The sequence below is a fragment of the Meleagris gallopavo genome, chromosome 12, assembly GCF_905368555.1.
Source record: "Meleagris gallopavo chromosome 12, MGAL_WU_HG_1.1, whole genome shotgun sequence".
Classification (NCBI taxonomy): domain Eukaryota; kingdom Metazoa; phylum Chordata; class Aves; order Galliformes; family Phasianidae; genus Meleagris; species Meleagris gallopavo.
The window spans coordinates 3,181,781-3,203,495 of NC_139415.1; the positions used below are offsets into that span (position 1 = coordinate 3,181,781).

The 21,715-nt window shown below is 41.0% G+C and overlaps 1 protein-coding gene across 2 annotated transcripts in view; it reads left to right on the forward strand.

The window, feature by feature from the left end:
* TBC1D2B (TBC1 domain family member 2B) overlaps positions 1-21,715 on the forward strand; it is a 30,179-nt gene continuing 8,464 nt past the window's right edge. The window contains exons 1-11 of one of the 2 annotated variants that reach the window (XM_085234009.1): positions 1-525; positions 6,395-6,548; positions 9,861-10,026; positions 11,912-11,989; positions 13,308-13,465; positions 14,410-14,636; positions 15,610-16,002; positions 17,249-17,359; positions 18,045-18,238; positions 18,893-19,387; positions 20,985-21,102. In XM_085234009.1, coding sequence (XP_085090135.1) covers positions 202-525; positions 6,395-6,548; positions 9,861-10,026; positions 11,912-11,989; positions 13,308-13,465; positions 14,410-14,636; positions 15,610-16,002; positions 17,249-17,359; positions 18,045-18,238; positions 18,893-19,387; positions 20,985-21,102 — 2,418 coding nt within the window. In that variant the 5' untranslated portion in view covers positions 1-201. The remainder of the gene's footprint in view (positions 526-6,394; positions 6,549-9,860; positions 10,027-11,911; positions 11,990-13,307; positions 13,466-14,409; positions 14,637-15,609; positions 16,003-17,248; positions 17,360-18,044; positions 18,239-18,892; positions 19,388-20,984; positions 21,103-21,715) is intronic. The other variant, XM_085234008.1, reaches the window with a different exon arrangement.

The following is a 21,715-nucleotide window of genomic DNA, read 5'->3' on the forward strand; positions in this document are numbered from 1 at the left end:
CACTGATTTCCCGTTCCAGGGCCGAGCCCCGCTCAGAGCCGCTCCGCAGCCCCGGCCAGGCGGCAGCGCAGCGCAGCTCGGGCGGCCCCGGCCCTTCCGCTCCGCCCGCAGCGGCGGTCGGGGCGGGCACTGCGAGCACTACGAGTCCCGTCAGGCGGCGCGGCCCGGCCGCTCCCTGCGCGGCGGCGGCGGGGAGAGGCGATGCCGGCGGCGGGCTCGGAGGGGGACGAGGGCCCGGCGGGAGAGCGGGCCGGGCCCGGAGCCCCAAAGCTGTGCGGCTACCTGCAGAAGCTGTCTGGGAAGGGCCCGCTGCGCGGCTTCCGCAGCCGCTGGTTCGTCTTCGACCCGCGCCGCTGCTACCTCTACTACTTCAAGGGGCCGCAGGAGGCGCTGCCCCTCGGGCACATCGACATCGCCTCCGCCTGCTTCGGCTACCACCAGCCTGAGGCCGCTGCCGCCGCCGCGGGTGACGAGGCGGCCGCCTTCGAAGTGCGCGGGCCCGGCGGCGCCGTGGCCGTGCTGAAGGTAGGCCGGGCCGGGCGACCCCGAGCGGGCGGCGCGGCGCTCGGAGGGGCCGGGGCTCCCGGCGCTACGGCTCGGAGCCGCGCCTCCCTTCTCCAGACGGGGCTTCCCGCGCTGGTTTCCGGGAGCGAAAGCGATAGTTGGCGATGCGCGGTGCCGGGCGGCCCCGAGCGTTTGTGTCATCTTTTCTTTACCGAGCCTTTTTCCAAGTGCTGGGCTGCACGGAAGGGCCCTGCCCTGCCCTGCTCTGCTGCCTGGGTTGGGGAGCGAGCCCGGTGAGCGCAGGCTGGCCGTGGGCTGGAGCCCACCGCTTGTTTTGAGCAGCTGGTGCGTGGCAATAGCCTTCATCTCTGCTTTGGGAGGAAGGAGGAGGAAGGAGGATCGTTTCCAGATAGCCGAGCCGTTATCGCGTGCATCCCGCAGGCTGCAGACTAAACAGCGGGCTGGCTGATGCCTCTTCTTGTTGCTCAGACACACAGAGTGGAGAAACAGCAGAGATCTGAACGGTGATCACAAATGCTAATACTGCACAATGTGATCGTGTGCTTTTTTTTCTTTTCCCAAAATGTAAGCATTTATCAAAATTAGGAATCATTGATGTACTTTGCTAAAGAGTAAATAAGTTATTCAGCTGGAAAACTAATGTAGTAATCATCGTGAGCATATCTGGTTAAAGCAGAGTGATGCAGTCAGCAGTTCTGCTTGTGATCACTTGTAAAAACAACTTTTTTTTTTTCCCCTATAGCCATAACCAAAGTTCTTGTCACTTTCTGTGAACCTACCATAGCACTCTGAGCATTCGTCTTGTAGAAGTTAAAATGGCAGAGTTAACGTAGGGGTTGGTTTGTTCTTTAGCTACTACTGAGTGATTTCTATTATTTATTTTGCTGTGGAAACCTCCAAGAAAGCACACAGTGCCATGAGCAATTCGTGTATCAAACGGTGCTGCAGCAGCAGCCCCAGGCACAGGGCTCACATTGGCCTCAGCTGCCATGCACAAGTGTAAGCAACAGGAGGTTTCCTTTTTAGTGTTTCTCTTGGTACCTTTTAGTCTGTGACGTTACTCTGCCCTTCCTTTCCTTGATTGTTTCTTGCTGTACTCTTTGGGAAAGAACTGATGTGAGTTGGAGCTCTCTGTGTTTCCTTGTGGAGACTGAGAAAAGCCAAGGTTGGTTCTACAACATGCAGAAGTAATTTTGCATCTTCTACCCCTTATATTGTTTCAACACTTGCCTTAAAGTAGCCAAGTGATTGCCTTTTAAAATGGTATCATATCATAAGCACTTACATAATAAATAGGGAGTAAGTGAAAAACATGAGAGATGTTAGGAACCAACTGGCCTTCGGCAGTTGTATGGTTCACCAGGGGTTAAGGCTTTTGGGGCTGGAATTAATTTTCTTCTACCCAACATGGTAGATCTTGAGGACCTATAAAAATACATCGTAGCTAAATTAGGTAGAAATAGGAATGAGTTCAGGGTAGGAAAACCAAACCACTGTCTGACCCAGTCCCTGTTGAAAAAGAAATGTGGTTTCATTTATGAAGAAAACATTGCGCACAGAGCACGAGGAAGAAAATCAAATGAAATGTTGCCTTCATCCTCTAACTCACATGCTTTATTTTCCTCAATTTGCTGCTTGTTCAGAATTTCCAGATCTCATGATCTGGTCTTTCTCATTCAGTCTTCTCAGCTGAGAAGAGCAGTAAGAAATAAGCAACTGGAATTCCAGATTGCAGTGATGGTGCTGTTCAGGAATGCATTATTTCTTCATAATGCCTCATTTTTTTTGTTAATGTAATGATTTCGTCATCTGGATTGCTCAGGCTTTGTAATTTAGTGGGAACTGAGGACAGTGTGATATACTTGTGGTTTGTTCCTCAGTTCGATAGCAGTCCAACAAAATAAATAAATAAATAAATAAAAATCTTGTACTGCAGCCTTCACAGCAATTGAAGCGAGTTGTTCCTAAGTTCATTTTTAAAGTAGTGTCTGTTGTGGCTTTATGGCACTGTTCACTTGCTCCTGAGGCAATGAAACACTGACCTGTGGTGATGCTCTGTGTCTGCTCACGTGGTTAACTTCTGTGTGGAGAAGGGTGAGTTGGAGGCAATGACATACTAATTAAAGAGAGAAACCAGCAACCGTTTGGAGAGTTAGTGGCCAAGTAGGCAATATTCCAGGCACTGCATTTTTGAGCCCAAGTCCTTGAAAGTATCGGAAACCAAAGTCATTGAACATAGAGTGTGCTTTTACTCCGGTTTGTTGTAACATTTAAGGATGTGGCAGTGATTAATAACAGAGTGCTCATGCACCTTTTGTGATGTTAAGAGCTACAGTAGCGTTGGTTTAGGAGCTAACCTCATTAGGTCCTAGCTTAGAAGTAGCTCAGTCACAGAGGTGGTTTGTTTCCAGAGCTGGTCAGACTTGTGACTTCGCTCGTTAGTGGTTTCAGTGCTTTAGCTAAAATTGGGCTGCCTTCCAGAGAGCTTATCTGGCTCAACACCTGCTGTTTGCACACAGCAGAGTTAGTAAGTCCTAAGAAATGCTCATTTTTGGTGGTGATTTTTCTTTCAACATTTCTACATTCAGAAAAGGATTGTGGCAAATGTTTTCTCAAAATGGAACATCTGCTTATTGACATTCCTTCAGGCTCTTCCTCCAAGTCTGTAATATTGGCAGTGGTCTGGGTAGGGGATGGTACTGTGCAGTAGATTCCTCCAGATAATTTTTTGTTCATGTTATGTGTGCATTGGAAGAAGGCAGGTCCTACAGCATCCTTCATACAATGTGGAAGGGATGGTTTTAAGTAAATGATAACCATTTTCCATCATTTCTGTTGAAAACCAGTATCTCTCTTTAGTTACCTTATCTTCTGCTGCTACCTGTGAGTTGGCAATGGCAGTTCCTTGTCAGGCCCCAGTTCAGATGACAATTCCAGTTCAAGTGACAACATTGTAAGTCTGAGGCTTTGTACATCTCTAAGACATGAATGCTCTTTACATTATTTTGGGATCTGTTCTGTTGTGAGAATGTCTCTCTGTCAAAACTAATGGGTGTCATCTTGCAGATACAGATCCTTCCCAATATTCCATTTATGGTGGTTTTCTTCCTGCCTCCCTTAAAATACGTCCCTTAAAATTCACTGGCCTGCTATGTCTCTGTCTTGTTGAAGAGCCATTCAGTAGTTGAGTACAACTGAAGGTTCTTTGCCATGGCTGATCTGTGCAGCTCTTGGTTCCACATTCTGTCTCTGATGGTGACCAGCAGCCGAATACTCAGGGAAGCCATAATTCTTGAACTTGTAAAGTAAATAATTAAGATACCTGCATAAACTCAGCCAAAAGTGTTCAAAAGAAGTGGAAATCTCCATAAAAAAGAAAAGGAAGGCTGTGTACTTGGAGGAGGAAGGAATCCTAGGGAAAATGACTTAAAATAGGGAGGATGAGACTCAGGGTGCACTGTGGTCCTGTTTTACACTGCAGGACTGTACCTGCTGACCCCTATGTGTCAGTGCCATCACTTAAAAGCTGAGGGTATGTATTTGCTGCCTAGCAGAGAACAGGTGTAAATGGGAATTGGAAAACAACAGCAAGCAGCAGCTCCAATAAAACAAATTTGTTTTTGCTAAACAGCATTAGCAAGAGGTTAACGGTGCAGGATGTTAGCGGGACTCATTAAGTTGAACTAGTCATGAGCAGAAGTTAATTGTAGGTGTATGTTGTATTGCCTCATTAGCGATGTTGTGGTAGCAGAGAGAACCACCTACATATTACATCCTGTGTTAGTGGAAGCTCTTTGAAGACACAGTGGTTTTCTCGAGCTCGAGCATGGTAATACGTAACTGGACAAGGCCTGTGTGCACTTCTAAAGGAAGTATAGGTTCTCAAATGTACTGCAAATGGACACTTGCTGCTGGGCAAACCTCCAGAGGAAATCCTTTGGTGCTGGAGGTGGAAGGGAAGCACGTATGCCTTGCAGAGACTGACAGGGTATGTAGGCTGTGTAGGTCCTACTGTGCTGGTTGTTCCAGAGGTGCCTGTGATGGCTGTGTGGGTTGGCTTTGCAGTGTACGAATTCTCTGACACTTTCTGACAAACCTCGCAGACACATTTAAACTAGTCTCTTCCCCTCTCTTCTTTAAGGCAAATATTTTTCCCCTAGGTGCCTGTGAGCAGGCAAGACTAAATAGACAAGAGTTCCATTTTGGAGCAGGTTGCTTACACCTATGTCATACCAGCTGAGGAAGGTGAACCTGCGGTGTCCTCGTGTGCCACTGTTTGGTTTATTTCACTGCTTGGTTTGCATTATTTATGCTTATTTGCTCAGATTCCCATGTTTTGTGTTGTGTCATGCATTTGATCTGCTGAGAGGGTCTGCAGCATCAGCTCCGGGAATGACTATCTTGGTTTTCTGACCAGTTTGCTTGAATGGTGCTTTGGAGCCATTTGCCGTGGGATGTGTGGACCTTAAAGTTTGTGTGGATACAGAAGGCCAAATTATAAAATAAAAACCTGTCTCCATGATTACTAAAAACAAATATTGCAGATTGCTGAGGCAGAGAGTGCCCTGGGGGAGCATCGCTTCTTGTTTGCTGTATTGCTAATGTTCTGTCTTGAAATTAGCTGCTCTGAGTTGAGATACGATGGTAAATGGATCTTCCATTTGACTAGGCCAAAAGTGTTCTTAAATCAGCAATGAAGATGAGTCTGTGCCATTTGTGTGCTTTGTGCTATACTGAGTGTATTTCTGTGCAAAGGAAATGGCATCTTCATGCTTTTGCAGCTCTGCCCTATGTAGGCATCCCCTTCAGTTGTGATGAACAAAATAGGAAGCTTCTAGAAATTAAGTTTGTCTGAAGAACAAACAGAGTCATTTGTACAGATAGTGGTTTTTTTTTTATTAATAATGCCACCAGGCACTTGGGGAACAATTAGGAGAAAGACTAGCTGAAAGCTAAGCACTGTGTGTGCTTAGGGCCATAGGATCACCAAGGTTGGAGAAGACCCCTAAGATCATCCAGTCCAACCATCCACCTCCCACCAGTGTTTATTCCCCACTATACCATGTCCCTTACAGGCCTCAGGGCCCAGGTGTTCACAGTGTTTCACAGTGTTAACTTTGTATTCCTCGACATACCCTGTTACCAGCCTCAAGTATTTGTTCTAGATTGGCTGTTGAGTGTATTATTTTGTAACAAAAATAACTCTTGAGGGAGCACCTGCAATGCTGTTTGCCATCGTTTAGTCTCTTACTGATATCTGTAGGCCATGATTTGACATTTTTTTGAAATGAATTCTGCAGCTGTGATTCGGACTGAAGCTTAAAGATGTTTGACTTATGTCATTATAATGAATGTAGGCTTGTAGATTAAATGTTTGTGTGTATTATTAATACTCCCTCCATATAGAAGATGATTAACTCATGGTACCATCAGCTAAGACCATGAGTAGATTTAGTTATGGAAGTAGATGGCATCACAGCACCTTCTTATGTTGTTGGTTTCTGCTGGTAGCAAAGAAAATGAAGTAAGGAAAACAGGAATTTTTCTGTGCATGGGGCTGTTTGTGTGACGTGGAATTGTAGTTGTGTCTGAACAGTGCTTTGTGTGTGAAATATACTGCTGTGTTCTCTAATGTTTGAGTCTAAAACTGGAAGAAAAGGGAAGGTGGGTTTGGCATGGAAGTCAGGGTACATGCACAGCGAGTCCATTAGTGATTATTTCCTTTAAATGATCCTTGATTGGGGTAATCGTAATCTGCAGACCAGCAAAGAGATCTGGGTTGTTGCTTTCTGTATTGCGCTTGGAATTAGCAAATTCCTCTACCAGAGATGAACTGATCTCATTAGTGCTCTGTTTCTCTGTGCTGTAGGCTGCAACCCGTCAGGATATGACCTACTGGCTTCAGGAACTTCAGCAGAAGAGGTGGGAATATTGTAACAACCTTGATGCAGCCAAAAGGGACAGTCGGACTTCTCCTACACCCAGTGACTTTTCCAAAGGTCTTGTTGCCAAAGACAGTCCTGGTAGGTGGAAAATCTGAGTGAAAATGTTGTGTGCTTCTGTTTGGTATCTCTTAATAGGCAATAAACACAGTGTAGAGGAAAGATGGAGGGGTAGTCCTTTGTTATATCTTGTTCTTAAGTAACTAGTTGAGTTTTGCACCTGCTGAAGTTACTTGGCATAAATGCAATTTGATGTGTGATTTTATCTCTTCTGAAACCCCTTGGTTTCTTTAAAAACAGATTTTACAGTAGTGCAAAACACACAAAATGTAGTATGAATTATTCATGTTTTGTCTTCATTGCTGAGACATTTCTGAATTGTTTGATTTCTGTATCGTTACAAAAAATGGTTGTTGCTTGCTTGTTTATCTCTGTTACTAATAAATAAGACCACATTAAGAAATCCCGTTCTTTGCCAAGTTAAGTGTATTAGTAAAGCTCCTTTGGGGTTTGGATTCTGATTTGAGGTCGGACATACTTCATCAGCAAATGTTATATTTTATTGATTTCAGTTTGCTCATATTGTCAAAAGAATGTTAAGATGTCTTTGTCCCCTCCCTTCTGTGCTCTCCCATGTCAGATCCCATGTGGCTGTGTTGTCCTCTAACCCAGTTTACTGCTTTCATTCGAGAGCAGTTGCTTGTGACTGCTTGCTCAAGCACAGCTGGCCTGAGGAGCTCAGCCTTTCGTTCAGCTGTGCTGATCTAATAGCTGCCCACTGCTTGAAGGGCTGCCCAGCAGAGAACAGCTTTTTCTCCAGCTTAGCTTTTGCCTAGCGTAGCTTCCTGAAGTATTTTACTGCAGGGACAAACGAGAGCTGGAGTTAGCATGGGGGAGTTGGTGGGAGTGTGGAGTGGGATGGTTGGAGGTCACCTTTCTGGTGGCAGCCCGTTTGATTAGCAGCTTGTTAAACCACATGCTGCAAAAATATAACTATTGCTGCTGCTGCCAGAAATGGTGACACGGTTTTGTTCTTTTAAGCCTTTCTGGTTCTACCAAAAGCCTCTCGCTCTGCTAGGCACTTTCTTGCATTGTTTGTGGTGTTTGATGTTGTGCTGAGTTGATTCAGGTTGAAGCTTAGCCAAGAGGGAAGGCTGGGTTTTGTTCTGTTCTGTTTCCAGCTGGATTACTGAATGGAATATGTTTACTATACAGTCAGGTGACTTGCAGAGCTGGGGGGGGGGAGGGAGCAAGGTTTAGCAGCTGAAGATGGAAGTCAAAGTAGCAGAGACAGGAGTGCCCTCTTCTGGGAGCAAACCATTGGATCAGAAACATTAGTATGATTTGAGACCAAATCTGTTCCTTCTGCTACTTTCCTCAGCATTCACGTGGTGTGAAACACATCTCATGTCTCTACAGCTTGTGTAGATACTGTGCCCTCATTCGTGCTGTGCTTGGGGTCCAGCAAAAGCAAGTGAAAAAGACCCATCACTTTGGATCACTGACCTAATGTCTTTCTTTCTTCCAAACTGTTGGTTGGGCTTTGCTGAATCAGCAAGCTAAGCAGTGTGTTATAGGACTGTGATGGGTGGTGTGTGTTTGTTGGTTAGGTTTTTTTTTTGTGGTTTTTCCAATTTATTAAATCCACTGCAAGAAATGTCTAGGGGTGCATGGGCTGAGAAGACATATCCCTCTTAGGGACACCTGGCAGTTAAGCTGCATTATATGTAGTTTCTGACTGCATCTGTAGCATCTCATTTTTGAGGACAGATCTCAGTGATGACTTTAACATCAGTGGAGCTCTGGAAGTGTCAGGATTCCTTTGGGAAGAGTGGGAAAACTCTGAATGATTCCTTTTTGGTTTTTAAACAGGTACTGCAAAGGTTTCCTGTAAAGTTTGGGATCTCTTTAGGGCCCTGATTTCAAGCTGATGATGAATCTACGTGTCTTGTTTAAAAAAAAACAAAACAGCAACAACAACAAAAACCCTTATTGTGCATTCAGTGACTTCAGTCATTGAATCCAGTACTTCATACTGGAGCATACAAGTTGGTTTCTTTTGCTTGTGCTTCAGTATAGATTCTATTACTAACATTTTGAATGGGAAGTCCAAAAATAAAATTGCTTACTATAGTTTTGTCTATTTTTTTGTTATCTAGTACTGGATTTATTATCTAGTCTGTAGTCTTTCTTAGCAGAATAGCCTGTAGCAATAGTATTAGTTAGTCCTTTTGTATCTTAAGTAAACATCCAAAGCACAGGTATCAAAGTGTTAAGATGAGCTGTGACTTGAGTTTTCATCTTTCAACTGTTGTTATTCTTAAAATACCTGTTAAGACATTCACAAATAGGTGTATGATCATCCCTCATTGTTCATTGTAGGAGGTATGGGCATGGGTAATATCAGTCACTGATTTAAAAAGAAAACCCAGTTGCTACATGATGTATGTGGGGCTTTTTGTTTGGTGGTTGTTGTTTTTTTTTTTCCCTCTTGGCACTGCTCTGCATGTCCTCACAGGCAGGAGTTTTTTGGGAAGATGATTCTTGCTGCATCCCTTCCTATTATGGCTTAAATAATGGAACTAACTTTTTTTTTTTTTTTTTTTTTTCCCTTTTGCCTTGCTCTGTGTGTGTTTTTGACAGTATAGAAAGCAGGTGAACTTTCTCCAGCTTTCTTACCCACTTAAGCTGTTGAACTCCATCCTTAAATCCTGGGTCACTTTTACTGACGTATTCCTTCAGCATCACTTTTCTCTACTCCTGTTTCAACTGACTTTCTGTGCTGTGATTGGTGAGCTTAGTTGATAATTTTCAAATGTACTTTTGTTTTTCACCAGCTCAGATTACAGAGCAGAACCTGTTGTTTATGATAAACTAGTGGTAGGTGTCTGACTGCTTAATTTTTTTTAAAGACAACTGAAGACTAGTTACGTTCTCTCAGTGTTAGCTGTGTTACGTGGCTTTTAAGAAAAGGAGCTGGGCTTAGAGAATGACTTGGGTTGGAAGTCACCTTGAATATCATCCAGTTTGAATCCCATGCCGTGGCTGGTTTGCACCCACTAGATCAGGAACTAGACTAAGTTGCCCAGGACCTCATCTAACCTGGCCTTGAATGCCTCCAGCAGATAAGATAGCAAATAAGTTAGTTACCTGTTTGAGTGAGGTTACATTCATTTCATCTTATATGCCTTATTATGCTTGTGATAGATTACATTGATTTTGACTGTTTGAGGAAACATTGCAGATGTGTGATGTGGTTTTGGGTTTCTTCTTCCCCACCCCTACTGATTCTATGCTCATCATTCAGTAATGTATTACTTCTGCTGTTCTTCTACTTACTGAAAGTTTTCCTTTTTTTTTTTTTCCATTTTTTTTCTTTGTCTTTTTTAATAGATTTGAGTATCCTCAGCCAAAATGCTTCAGCAGAGAGAGCTAGAAATATCCTAGCTGTGGAGACTTCTCCTACAGACCTAGTAGGGGAGCAAGCAGCTTCTCAGCCTGCGCCAGTCCAACCAAGTGCCATCAATTTCTCACTTAAACAATGGAGCACTGAACTCAAGTAAGTTGATGATGTGGGAGAATGATAGTTGCTGAAAGAGGAAGTTTTCTTTCTTAAATCCTATCAATTTTAAATGAATGTAGTTTGAATTCCTGAGCATAAGTGTGGTAGGTTCCTTCTGAACAACAGCAAAACCACATTTTACCTTCTCACTCTTTAGGAGTTCAATCTTTAGTATTAATTGTTCCAAGGAAAGCAGTCCTAGTGGTTTTCAGCTCTCCTACTTGTGACTTCCTTGATTGTTTTTACACTTTGCTTTGCCAACATAGGTGAGCCTTCTGCATCTACTCAAAGGACATTACAGTAGCATTACAGAGCAATTCATAAAGCTGAGCTGTGGCCTTGGTAACTAGACTGCGTTCCTCTTAAGGTCCCAGGAATGTTGTTTGCTATATCAGTGCTGTGGAGTTAAGCCCTTTTGAAGCTTACCTATTGAGCATGGAGATCTAAAAGGTCATAAAGTGGTGCACTTTTTTTTTTTTTTTTTTTTTTTTTTTTTTTAATTTTAAGTGGTTGTATAGACCACCATTTAAGTTCTAGTAAAGATGACCTGTCACTATCTGACCTGCTTCAGTGTTTCAGTTTGTAGTCTTGTGTGGCTGCTTGGGTTTGCATAGACACTTGCCGTGGTAGAACTTTAAATTTGGTCACAATACAAGGAAAATTCCATGAAGCAATTTCTGCTAGATAGGATAATTTTAAGAGTATGTCTGGTATTTTGAAACTTTCTTCTTGATTTTGTTTTTTTCTGAATTGCAGATATTCTTTGAGGAAGTCTAGCTAGAAGGGCAGTGTCAGGGTAAGCTTTTCAGTGTTGCCTGGTTGGTGTGTTGTGCTGTTTCTTTTTAACACAACAGAAAGGCTGTCAGCAGACGTCGGGTTGGGAAGCCCTTTCTTGGAGGGAGTTGCTCATCATGGCAGTGGCCCAGCAGATGTTCTAGCACAACATCAAAGAGTTGGCCTTTTTCTGTATGGCTGTGATCCTCACAGTTTGGAGTCCATGCAGATCTATGGAAATAAGTATGTCAGAAAATGCCACTGGAGCTTTTTCATACTGCATCGTTTGTTTCTTTTGGTTTTTTTTTTTATTGTTTTTTGTCCAATCCCCTTCAGAAGATGTGTGTATGCTATTGATAGTGACTGGTTTCATCCCCAGTGTAAGAGAATGAATTGAGGCATCTCTGATACAGCCAGTTTCCTACATTGCTAGGAGGGTGTACTTAAGTACCTATTATGTGTCTTACTGACAGACTTACCTTTGCTCCTGAGTGCATTTATGATGTGTTTGCTTGGGAAGCTATTGCTATAGCATTCACATCCTAAGTAGCAGCAATAAACTAATAATTGGAAGAAGGTGAGAAATGTGTCTTTGAGTTAAGCTGTATGTATAGTTACAGTACCTAAAGCTGAATGGTTGTTTTCTTCTTTTTAAAAATGTTTTTTTCAAGTACTAATTGGCATACACAAACATTCAACTCTGCATTTTTTCATCTTAAAGCTCTCACTTTCTTGCATCTCTTGTTGGTGTAAAATACAGAATTGAAAGTATACTGAACTCTAATAACCTCAAGTTGTATAATCAGAAAATACAACTTATAACCAAACATTTAGAAATACAGAATCAGTAGATCGTATGTTCAAGTTTTAAATAGATTATACTTGTCATACTGTGCACAGGAACATAAATGTGTGGTTTTTTATTGTAAATTCAAATAGCTTTAATCTAATAGCACACAATGAAGCTGTGCCAGTTTGGTACTGTGCCAGAAGCTGTGCCAGAGCTTTACTAAATTCGGCTTCAGCTGTGATTATTCCTGGGTGTAACAGCAGTTTTTGAAGGTTTCCTGGGAGTCATATGACTTGTTTCTTGTGATTCTTCAAACTTCTTTCAAAAGTGGTGTTTGGACATGTTTTGTATACAGAAGCTGACCAAGAGCAGAAGAGGCAGCTGGGGGCTTGCACTGTAAGCGCTCTTCAGAGAATAGCTGGAGAGATGCCAACTGATTATAATTGAAGGTGCCCTGAGTGATATGTTGATCATCACTTAATTTGATCTATTGACTGTAAACAATAAAAAGGGAATCCTTGCCCCTAACAGAAATTGTGATCTTTTTTGCTAAGAAGGCTGGAAGAAGATTAAAGGTGTTGTTTAACTCAGTATCTGTCACTTCTTCAAATTTGTTGTTAAAATAATTTTATTAATAACTAATAATTATTTTTTGACTTGTACTTGGTAGTTAATCAGTTAACCAGACTGTAGGAATGTGTAATGATTAGCCTAGACTTCGTTTTCAGCCTGGCAAGATATTTGTCATTTGATCAAGGTGGGTCTGGATCACAAGCTGATCAGAGAGGTGCAGTGCAGCTTGCTTTCTGCCTACATCTTGCACAGTAGGAAGAGAGAATGGGGCTGGCAAAGTGAAGGCATCTTTGTGGGCTTCTGACTCTAACAGCTGTGTATCAAACATGAAGATACCAAACATATCTCTTTCTGGCTTTTTATCTAAAACACTAGGCTGGTTCGTGTGGATTGCTGTGGAATCCTCTTTAATTGAAGAAAGACATGATGATGCTCTGCAGTGCTAATACTATGGATCATACATTATTGGGGACATTTCTGACAGCATGATTGTTGTGGGGGAAGCTGGGTAGGGGAATCTCATCTTGTTTGTGAAAAAAATTGTTCTTTATATAGAATTATTTGTTTGGAATTTAGAGGTTGAATCTGAAATGTTCTTGCAGATGAGTTGGCAACGTTCCACCTCAGGAAGGAAAAACTTCTAAGGAGTCTGTCATCAGCAGCTACAGCAGCAGGTCCCTTGGATGATCCTGAGTTTGATGTTAATACAGAATATGATACGATAACATACATGCATTTGATTGCATGCTGGTCTGTTTAATACTTGGCCATTTTCCTAAAATTCTGAGCTGAAATAACCAATTGATAAAAGAGATGCTGCTTCTAAATCATTAATTCATCTTTTTTTCTCTCTGCCATAACAAGGGTAGAACAGAAGATGATTGAAAAGATCTTTCCAAAATATTAACTTAAAGTAAAAAAAAAAATTCTTCTGTCTTGAAATGTACCGCAGTTGGTAGCAGGTGTTGTGTAATAGGACATGCTTTGTTTGCTTTGAGCCTTTATTTGGTTTTGGTTATGTCTCTGGGCTTATTTATCATTTGCATTGTTTCAACAGCAATGATTGTCTTGAAAAACCACTTTATGAAATGAATACACAGTAGAGAAATCTTTGCCTCTTTTTCTGCTGTGTTTTTCACAGGAATTCCATGTCCTCTTTAAGAAAAGGAAATAATGAAAATCGCAGGAGCGTATTTTATACAAGTGAAGAGTGGGAGCTGCTGGATGCAACCCCGAAAGACCTGGAGGACTCTATGGCCCTGGAAGAAAAGAGGAAGCACCTGCCAGAAGGAAATAAAGGTAGACGTGGGAGGAAGGGAGAGGAGCTCATGCCTTTCCTCCTTTCGTGTAGTTCACTGTGATATCTGTATCTCCAGAAAATAAGTGAAAACTTGTCATTTCTTCACAACCATATCCAGGGCTTTTTGAAGTACTTTAAAAGTAATTTTGGTATGATGTATTTGGGAGTTTCCAGCCATTCAGATAGAACAGAACACACAGGAACTCATTTCCCGTTGTTTCAGGCTCCTTGAACGTTACTTTCTCTGCTTCTGTCACGTGGGGTGCAGAATTGCAGGATGAAGGGATAAGTTGGGGCTTTCGGTTACTAATTTCTGTCACACGTTGAAGTAGATTGACTTTTAGACTCTAACACACCTTTATGATACTGACCTGCTGATGGAGTGGGGAAAAGGGGCATAGGTGCACTGGTAGTTTATGAATATTGCAACTGGTTCTTGTGTGTTGCCAGTGTTTGGGGTCTTGTTGTGAGGGTGTGTGTACAGCTCCTTAGGGGCACTTCAGCTCTTAAGGAAATCCAGTTGATTTCATCTGTTAGAAAACATATTTCTCTCCAATAATTCTTGTGTGGTTCTGTAAAGAGAGGTGAAACTACACTGGATGCATCTTAAAAGAACAATGTGCTGTGATTACTTCTAAGCAGATAATTATTTAAGTTTGCTAGAGTTGGGAGTGCCTTTTATTTTCTGTAATAAAGCAAAGTTCTGTTCATGTTTTATTTCACAAATATATATTTGAGTGAAATTGTTCTGAGTTGGGAGAGTGAGTTATGTATTCTTCCTACTGAAGGAAGCAACTGGGAAAGCAGTTTAACACTGTTGTATTGAGCTATTTAAATGTAGTTAAGAGTCTAATTTCAATGAAAATATTTTTAAAGGAAATTTGAATGCTTAGGAATGCCTTTTAATTAAGTGAACTGAACTAGAAGGAATTCTTTTGTGCAGGACTGACTAGTTCAGCTTTTCCATTTGATTTTGGCCGCATTCCACAAAAAACGAGACGCCCTTTGAAAGACATGATTGGATCAAGCAAAAACCGGAACAGCAGTGACTCTTCTCCAACAGAGTGGTATTCTGGTAATGGCAACAAACTAGTCTCTGAGCTGCAATTGAAGTATCAGAGCCAGCAAGAAGAGTTGGAAAAGCTGAAGAAAGATCTTCTGAGCCAAAAGGTAATTAAGCTTTCAGACAAAGTGCTCAGATGCAAATGAATCTGGCTGGTAATTGTTAGCTTACCCTTTGTGGCCATCTAAATACATAAAGAGCTAGTTGGTTGTTAGAAAATAATGGTGCTGAATGAACCTTTGTTTACAGAAAGCTCTAAATAAGGACCGAATTTTACATCTGTTGAAGATTAGATCTCTGAACAAATCTGTGATTTGTACAGTGTTCACTAACTTGTTTTATTTATGTCTCTTACTCTCTGAAGGTAGTTTTCGCAGAGTCTAGGAAGATCCTGGCAGATAATCAGATCGTGTGTACAGAAAACTTGTTATTTTTTTTGAAAGACTTAGCAGGATTTCATGCCAACAAGGATGCAAGCAGGGTTTTCAGCATAACTACTTTTATGTGTGTATAGCTGTGGATCTGTGAGCATCTTTCCTGGAAGTGAATACATGTTGTAATGGTTCTGGATCTGAGTGTTCCCCTGGACAACAATGCTCATACTTTTAATTTTAATGATGGGATGGAGGACAGAAATGGTAGAAATATTGGGTATATTAAAAAACAAAAAAAAAAAACAAAGTAACAAAACATTAAAAAGTTGCAAGGTGTCAGTCCTGTCTTTTGTGAAGACCACAGAGGTTCCCTTTTTTCCCTAGTGGCAAATGACTTAATTACTTAGTTTTGTTCAAGGTATTTCTAAACAAACCTGCCAAAACTGTCTATTTAGCCAAGTAGCACATGCTTTTTTTTTTCCTCCTTCATATCTTCTCTGAATCATCTGTGGTAGAGAAGCGAGCTTTTAGTTATCTTTCCCATATCTGTACTATAGTTAAACCTCCTAGAACCTGAACATCTCAAAGGTTTCTCCTGCTTGGTATTAAATTTCTGAGTTGTTATAAATTCTACAGCTTTCTGTTTGTTTGTTTGTTTGTTTTTTCCCAATTCATTTTGTTTTGTTGCTGCTGTTTTTATTCTCAGGAACTTGTGCGCCTTCTGCAGCAAACAGTCCGATCTTCCCAATATGACAAATACTTTGCAAGCCGTCTTTGTGAAGGAGTTCCCAAAGACAAATTAGAGCTGTTGCACCAAAAAGATGACCAGATTTTGGGTCTCAACAACCAGCTTGAAAAGTTAAATTTGGAAAAAGATAGTCTTCAACAGGAAGTAAAGAATCTGAAATGTAAAGTCGGAGAACTCAATGAGCAGCTGGGCATGCTGATGGAAACGATTCAAGCTAAAGATGAAGTGATCATGAAACTGTCCCGCCAACTCAGCGAATGTGAGGACAATTCATCCTCCCCAAGTGGATCAGTAAATTCTCCTGTGGCCACTTGTGTTAATAAGGAACTACAGGAACTGGACAGGCTAAAAGTAAGAGCAATGTCTCTGTCTTGATGGATAGGGAAATCTCTGCTGCCTATACAAACTACTTGCTAGTCTGCTGTATTGTTTGGGGAGTTCACTTCAGCATTTCTCCAAGATGCTCATCACCTGAGGCTTTCTCTGCTTGGAATCTACGCTTTGAACTGTTGTCTGGCAACTTCTATGCTTTGAGCTGGTCTGTACAGCTGTAGTACAATGTCTCATACTTTGGTAATTAATCATTGGTGTGGAGGAGGAGTGATGTGAGAATCAAAGGAGCAGGAAAAAAGAAGTAAGGGTAAGAGGAAAATACTAGCATGGAGGAAAACCATCAAAAAGAATCAAAAGGGAGGAAATAAAGAGCATGTGGTATGTGAGAGGGCAAAAGAGAAGAGCATAAGAACCTGCACTGCTAATGGTGTTACCCATGCACTTTATTCCTCCAGCCAACCTCAATGAATGTATCAGAGGTTCTTAATGGAGTTACTCAAGTTACTCATTTTGCTTTAATGTGCTTACTTGCCTTTGGGTAAATGTTCTGTTCCAAATAGGTTAAAGTTCCAAATCATTTGGAATATGAGGCATAAAGTACATAAAAGACTTACTTCCTGTGTATGAGCCTGGGAAATTTTAAAAAAACAAAATGGAAACTGTAGAAATCAGTGGTATTAGGAGGAAGCAGAGCTTTCAGATACTGCACAGTGTTGAGATGGTCCTTCATCCCATAGCCACAAGTTTCATAGGTAGTATTTGTAGCCTGGAGCCATGTGGATTAGCTGAGGATTTCTTATTGTTACCATTTTATATTTCTACGTGAAGGCAGACGTCAAACTTGTTCTTTTATTGAGGGTTGGTGAGGGTAACCAAAACCCCAGGGTTGTTTGCCCCTATTTCTTCTACTGCATGTGCTTCTGGCTGACACGCAGCACCATGACCCCTTGGCATGCTCAATGTGCATGTTGCTGTTCTCCTGCCCAGAGGGGCAGCATGGCAGGGCTGCTCCTGCCTCTTGACCGCAAGCAGTCACCAGCTGCCTTCTGTTGTGCAAGGCTCCATGCTCACATCTAGCCTTGTGTGTTTGGCTTCTGTGAAAACTAAAGATAAAACCTGATTTGATCCTAATGATTTTGGTAGCTATTAGTGTACCTATTAGTAGCTGCTTGATCTTTGTTTTGAGGTATGCTTTCTCTGGCAGGCATTTGATATCTTTAAGATACCTTTATTAAAAATCCAGTTTGCTTTCTTTTATCAACAGGACAGTCTTCAGGGTTATAAGACCCAGAATAAATTTTTAAATAAGGAGATTTTGGAACTTTCTGCTCTACGAAGAAATGCAGAAGCAAGAGAAAGAGAATGGCAGGCAAAGGTCAGACTCACAAAGCATGTTCTCATTTTGGTGATGTCTAAAGCAGTTTTCAAAAAGTTAGTTGTAAATCTTCTCCAGAAACATAACCGTGTAACAGAAATGAAACAGTTCAAATGTGTTAAAGCGACAGAATCAAGATTTACAGACCAATCTTTTGGAATGGATTCTTGAAAAATGTGATGGACTTGAAAACAGTATTAAGAAGTGCATATTTTAATAACTTATGCATACAAGCACATGCATTTCTAAAAACAGTAGCAGTAACTTCAATCATGGCAGAAGCAGAATACATATGAAAGAATGATTGTGTTTGACATGTTTTGTTTTGGTGATACATCACCAAGTAGAGCTTTCTCCTTCAGAGCATGAAGGATCAATATGTTACATAAACATAACTTTGGAAGTCTGTTTCTGTAAAGCAGAATTTGAGTGTGGAGAAGCTGCATGTAAATGACAAAGTTTTCCATTACCTAGAGCTAAGAAAGCATGTATGTGTCCATAGCTAAGGCAGGATACCTGTAGCTAAGGTTTGGTAGGATGTGCTTCTGTTTCTTGGGAAGCCATGACTGTTCTTGAATTAAAAGTTTCTAAGCAACATGTAAACAAACAGATTATTTTAAAAGATATGTAGGACAAACTGAATTCCTGAAGACATGCCTTAAATACTACGTGTTGTTCCCTGCAGTACACTAGCTTGGAAGCCAAACTCTGTCAGATAGAAAGTAAATACTTGATCTTGCTTCAAGAAGTGAAAACTCCTGTTTGCTCTGAGGAGCAGAGCCCTGCTCGTGAAGTTATCACCCAGTTACTAGAAGATGCCTTGAAAGCAGAAACCAGTGAACAGCCAGAACAAGCATTTTTCAAACCACACCTGGTCAGGTAATTTTACTAAAAGAAATGTTTATGAGGAGGAATGAAAATTATTTTGTGATCATGTCATTATCATTTGTAGTAATAAAGGAAGTACTGTCATTGGCAGCTAGAGCATCTTGCACTTACATGGATCACATATTGTACCTCAGAAAATGGTTGCATCTTGACTAGTGGGCCTGGTTCTAACACTAGGGAACAGACAAGCAGGGGTGTATTTGCAGGATTTGGGACTTTTAACATATTTTCAGTCACAAATAAGAAGGTAATCTTTGAAATCCCTTTCGACACATAAATAAACTCTATTCTTAATTTGAGATAAGGTATGAAATTTAGACTCGACTATTGTATAGCTGCTGAAGGGATGAACTCATTTGGACTTGACCCTGTTCTTAAATCACTTAATCTGTGTAGTGCTGTATATTGCAATATGGGAACAGAACTTTTTTAGTTTTGGATTTTAAAATATTAAATAAGAGGTACACCTTAGAAAATATTCAAATAATAGCTGTTCATTAAAACTTCTTAAAACTTGGGGAAGTGGCGTGAGAGGTATTATAAATAAGTAACAGTAGGGTAGGAATTTGGGAGTTTTGGGACTGCTGAACGCACCTTTAGGAGCTGTTTTATGTTTGTTTTTTGCTTTCTTTCCCTCCCTTTCAGTGAATATGATATATATGGTTTCCAGACGGTCCCAGAGGATGATGAGGAAGAGAAATTAGTAGCAAAATCTCGAGCTTTGGACCTGAGATCTCTTTCTCTCAGTGAAAACCGGGAGATCTCCACAGGGGTAAAATGGGAAAATTATCTTGCAAGTACAATGAATAGAGAGATGATGCGCTGTGCAGAACTGAAGAATCTTATTCGATCTGGAATTCCACACGAGCATCGCTCCAAGGTGTGGAAGTGGTGTGTCAATCTCCATGTTAAAAAATTCAAGGACAGCACTGTTCCTGAGTACTTCCAAACCTTGCTTCAGAGCGCCCTAGAAAAACAAAATCCTGCATCTAAACAGATCGAGTTGGATCTACTGAGAACTTTGCCAAACAACAAACATTATTCTTCTCCCACATCCGAAGGGATCCAGAAGCTGCGAAATGTGCTGCTGGCCTTTTCGTGGAGAAATCCTGATATAGGATATTGCCAAGGGCTCAACAGGTAAGGTTTTTGTGAACCTGAAGTTACCAGTGTGGGATGAAAGTACTCCTTAACTGTGCAGTTTCAAATCACATACATAGGAAGAGGCTTTTGGACAGCAGTTTTCTCTGTGGTTTCTACGTTCATAATTTGCAATATTTTAAAAACTAATGCCATTTTTTTCAACAAAACAAAAAAGAAGAATCGGATCACAAAATTTGTAGAAATCAGAAAGAAAGAATCAAAAGAATTGGAACTGGTATTAACTGATTGAAAATGTGCTACTTCAATGTAGGATGTCTTCAGTTAAAGTTGCAGTAATCACTGGATGGACAATTCTGGTATTACAAAGCTAAGAAATATTTGAAGCATAGTGTCACTGCAATTCGTGTTTGCTGAAATAGTTTCAGTACTTTGAAATCTGTAATGAGAGAAGGCGTTAATTGAAACAGGTATGCTGTTGTCCCCTTGGTATAACTCTACAGGTGTTGGCTTATGCGCTGATTTGTTCCAGAATTAGAGAAGGAGACTTTTTATCTAGGGCAGCGTTGTTTGAGATTTGCACTGAGAAGGGTTCAGGCACACTACAGACCTAAAGAAAAGTATTTTAAAAGCTGCTCTCCCTACCCTAGGACTTGGTATTTCTTTACTTTATTTTGAAAGAACTGTTTTCAAGTTGAACCATGGAGCTTTTAAGTCATTTCTCTGTTTGTCTGGTCTGCTTTGTTACTTTTTGTATAGCATTGCCCCAAAGAACTCATGCAAACTGTAGGACAGTGGATGCACTTGCTTTGTTTCTTCCCCTCTGTTTCTTTAATTTATGGATGTTTCACAAAGAGAAATTAAGAAAAATAATTAAGCTCATGGGTATACTTAAAGAAGTTAAAAGCAAATTAATATGTAATTCCTTACTTGATTCTCTTAAGACTGGGAAGTGTGTGATGATGTTGTTAAGCTGTGTAACATCAGGAGCAATATGTGTTGCAGTTCCTCTCATGTGCAGCAGTAACACAGGTTGACTTGGTAAAATACATTTGAGGTAATGTTTCATATTCAAACAATTATCAGCTATCCATAACACAAAAGATTTCTTATTTTCTGTCATAGTACTCACTGGAAACAGGAAACCAAGGATGCTGCTTTTCTTCAGTTCTTTTGTTCTAATGCTTTAGGAAATTCTTAGAAAAAGTTTAGTCTTGGAACATTAAGTCTTAAGATGAAAATATTACTTAAATTTAGCATGGTGGATATGAAGTAAACTTACTACAAATGATTGTTCTAAATTTCAAATCAGTTTTGTGTGTGAAATGTAGGGACTGCCTGTCTTCTCTTCTTCAGTAAGGAACTCAAGCCTGAGGATCAGAATAGAAGGTTTAGGACTTCCAGACTTCTACTTACTTTGCTTTAGTTCTTGGTTAAAAGTACTCAGTTCTGTTACTGAGCTGAATAAAAGTGCTTGGCTTGGCTGAGAAGACATCTCCTAGCTTCATCTCACGCTGTATTAAATCCAGTTAATTCATTTATGTCTGCTGAACAGAAAGAAAGACTGTATTGTAATTGTTGTTAATGGATTTTGTGGTGTTTATTATGATTTTCTCCAAATAAACTCTATTTTCAGATTGGTAGCAATTGCCCTTCTGTACTTGGAACAGGAGGATGCTTTTTGGTGTCTGGTAACAATAGTGGAAGTCTTTATGCCTCGTGATTATTATACTAAGACACTGCTGGGATCTCAGGTATGTGCTCTATCAAAATAACACCTGACTATAAACTGCTGCCAGTCAGAAGTTGTTCTAGAACTGTTTGGTGCCCCTTCTAGGGGAGATGTGATGAGTTGAAAAGTGAGTTCTAGGCACCAAGGGCAAGAGTTCCAAGTGTAGCATTGAAATGACTGTACAGTAACTTGTTTGGAGCTCCTGTTTGTAGCCCGTCTTTTAATTGTCAGCTAAACTGATTGTTTCTTTCCTTAGAACTAGGAGGGAGCTGTGGGCTTTCTGAGAGATTTGGGGGTGAGAATACTATGTAGTGTAGTAGTACTGTGAGCAGCATGTATACTGTAGTGCTCCTCTGCTTCCAATTGGTGTACCTTCTCTGGTGCTCCACTTGCTTCCTCCTTCCTCCGTCTCTGCTAGCTTGTTCTCTGCTCTTGTGCTTATGTGCCAACACAGCACAGTGCCCTATGGTAGGAACACAACGTGTGTGTGAGAAATCTGCTGAGAGATGAGGTGGATTAAGATGCAAAAAGTTGCATCAGCAGTGTACATACAGCAGTGTATGGACTGCGTGGAAATAGCTTAGATTGTCATGGGGCTCCTGTTGAGCTCTTGAAAAACTGGCCCTGTGTTGATT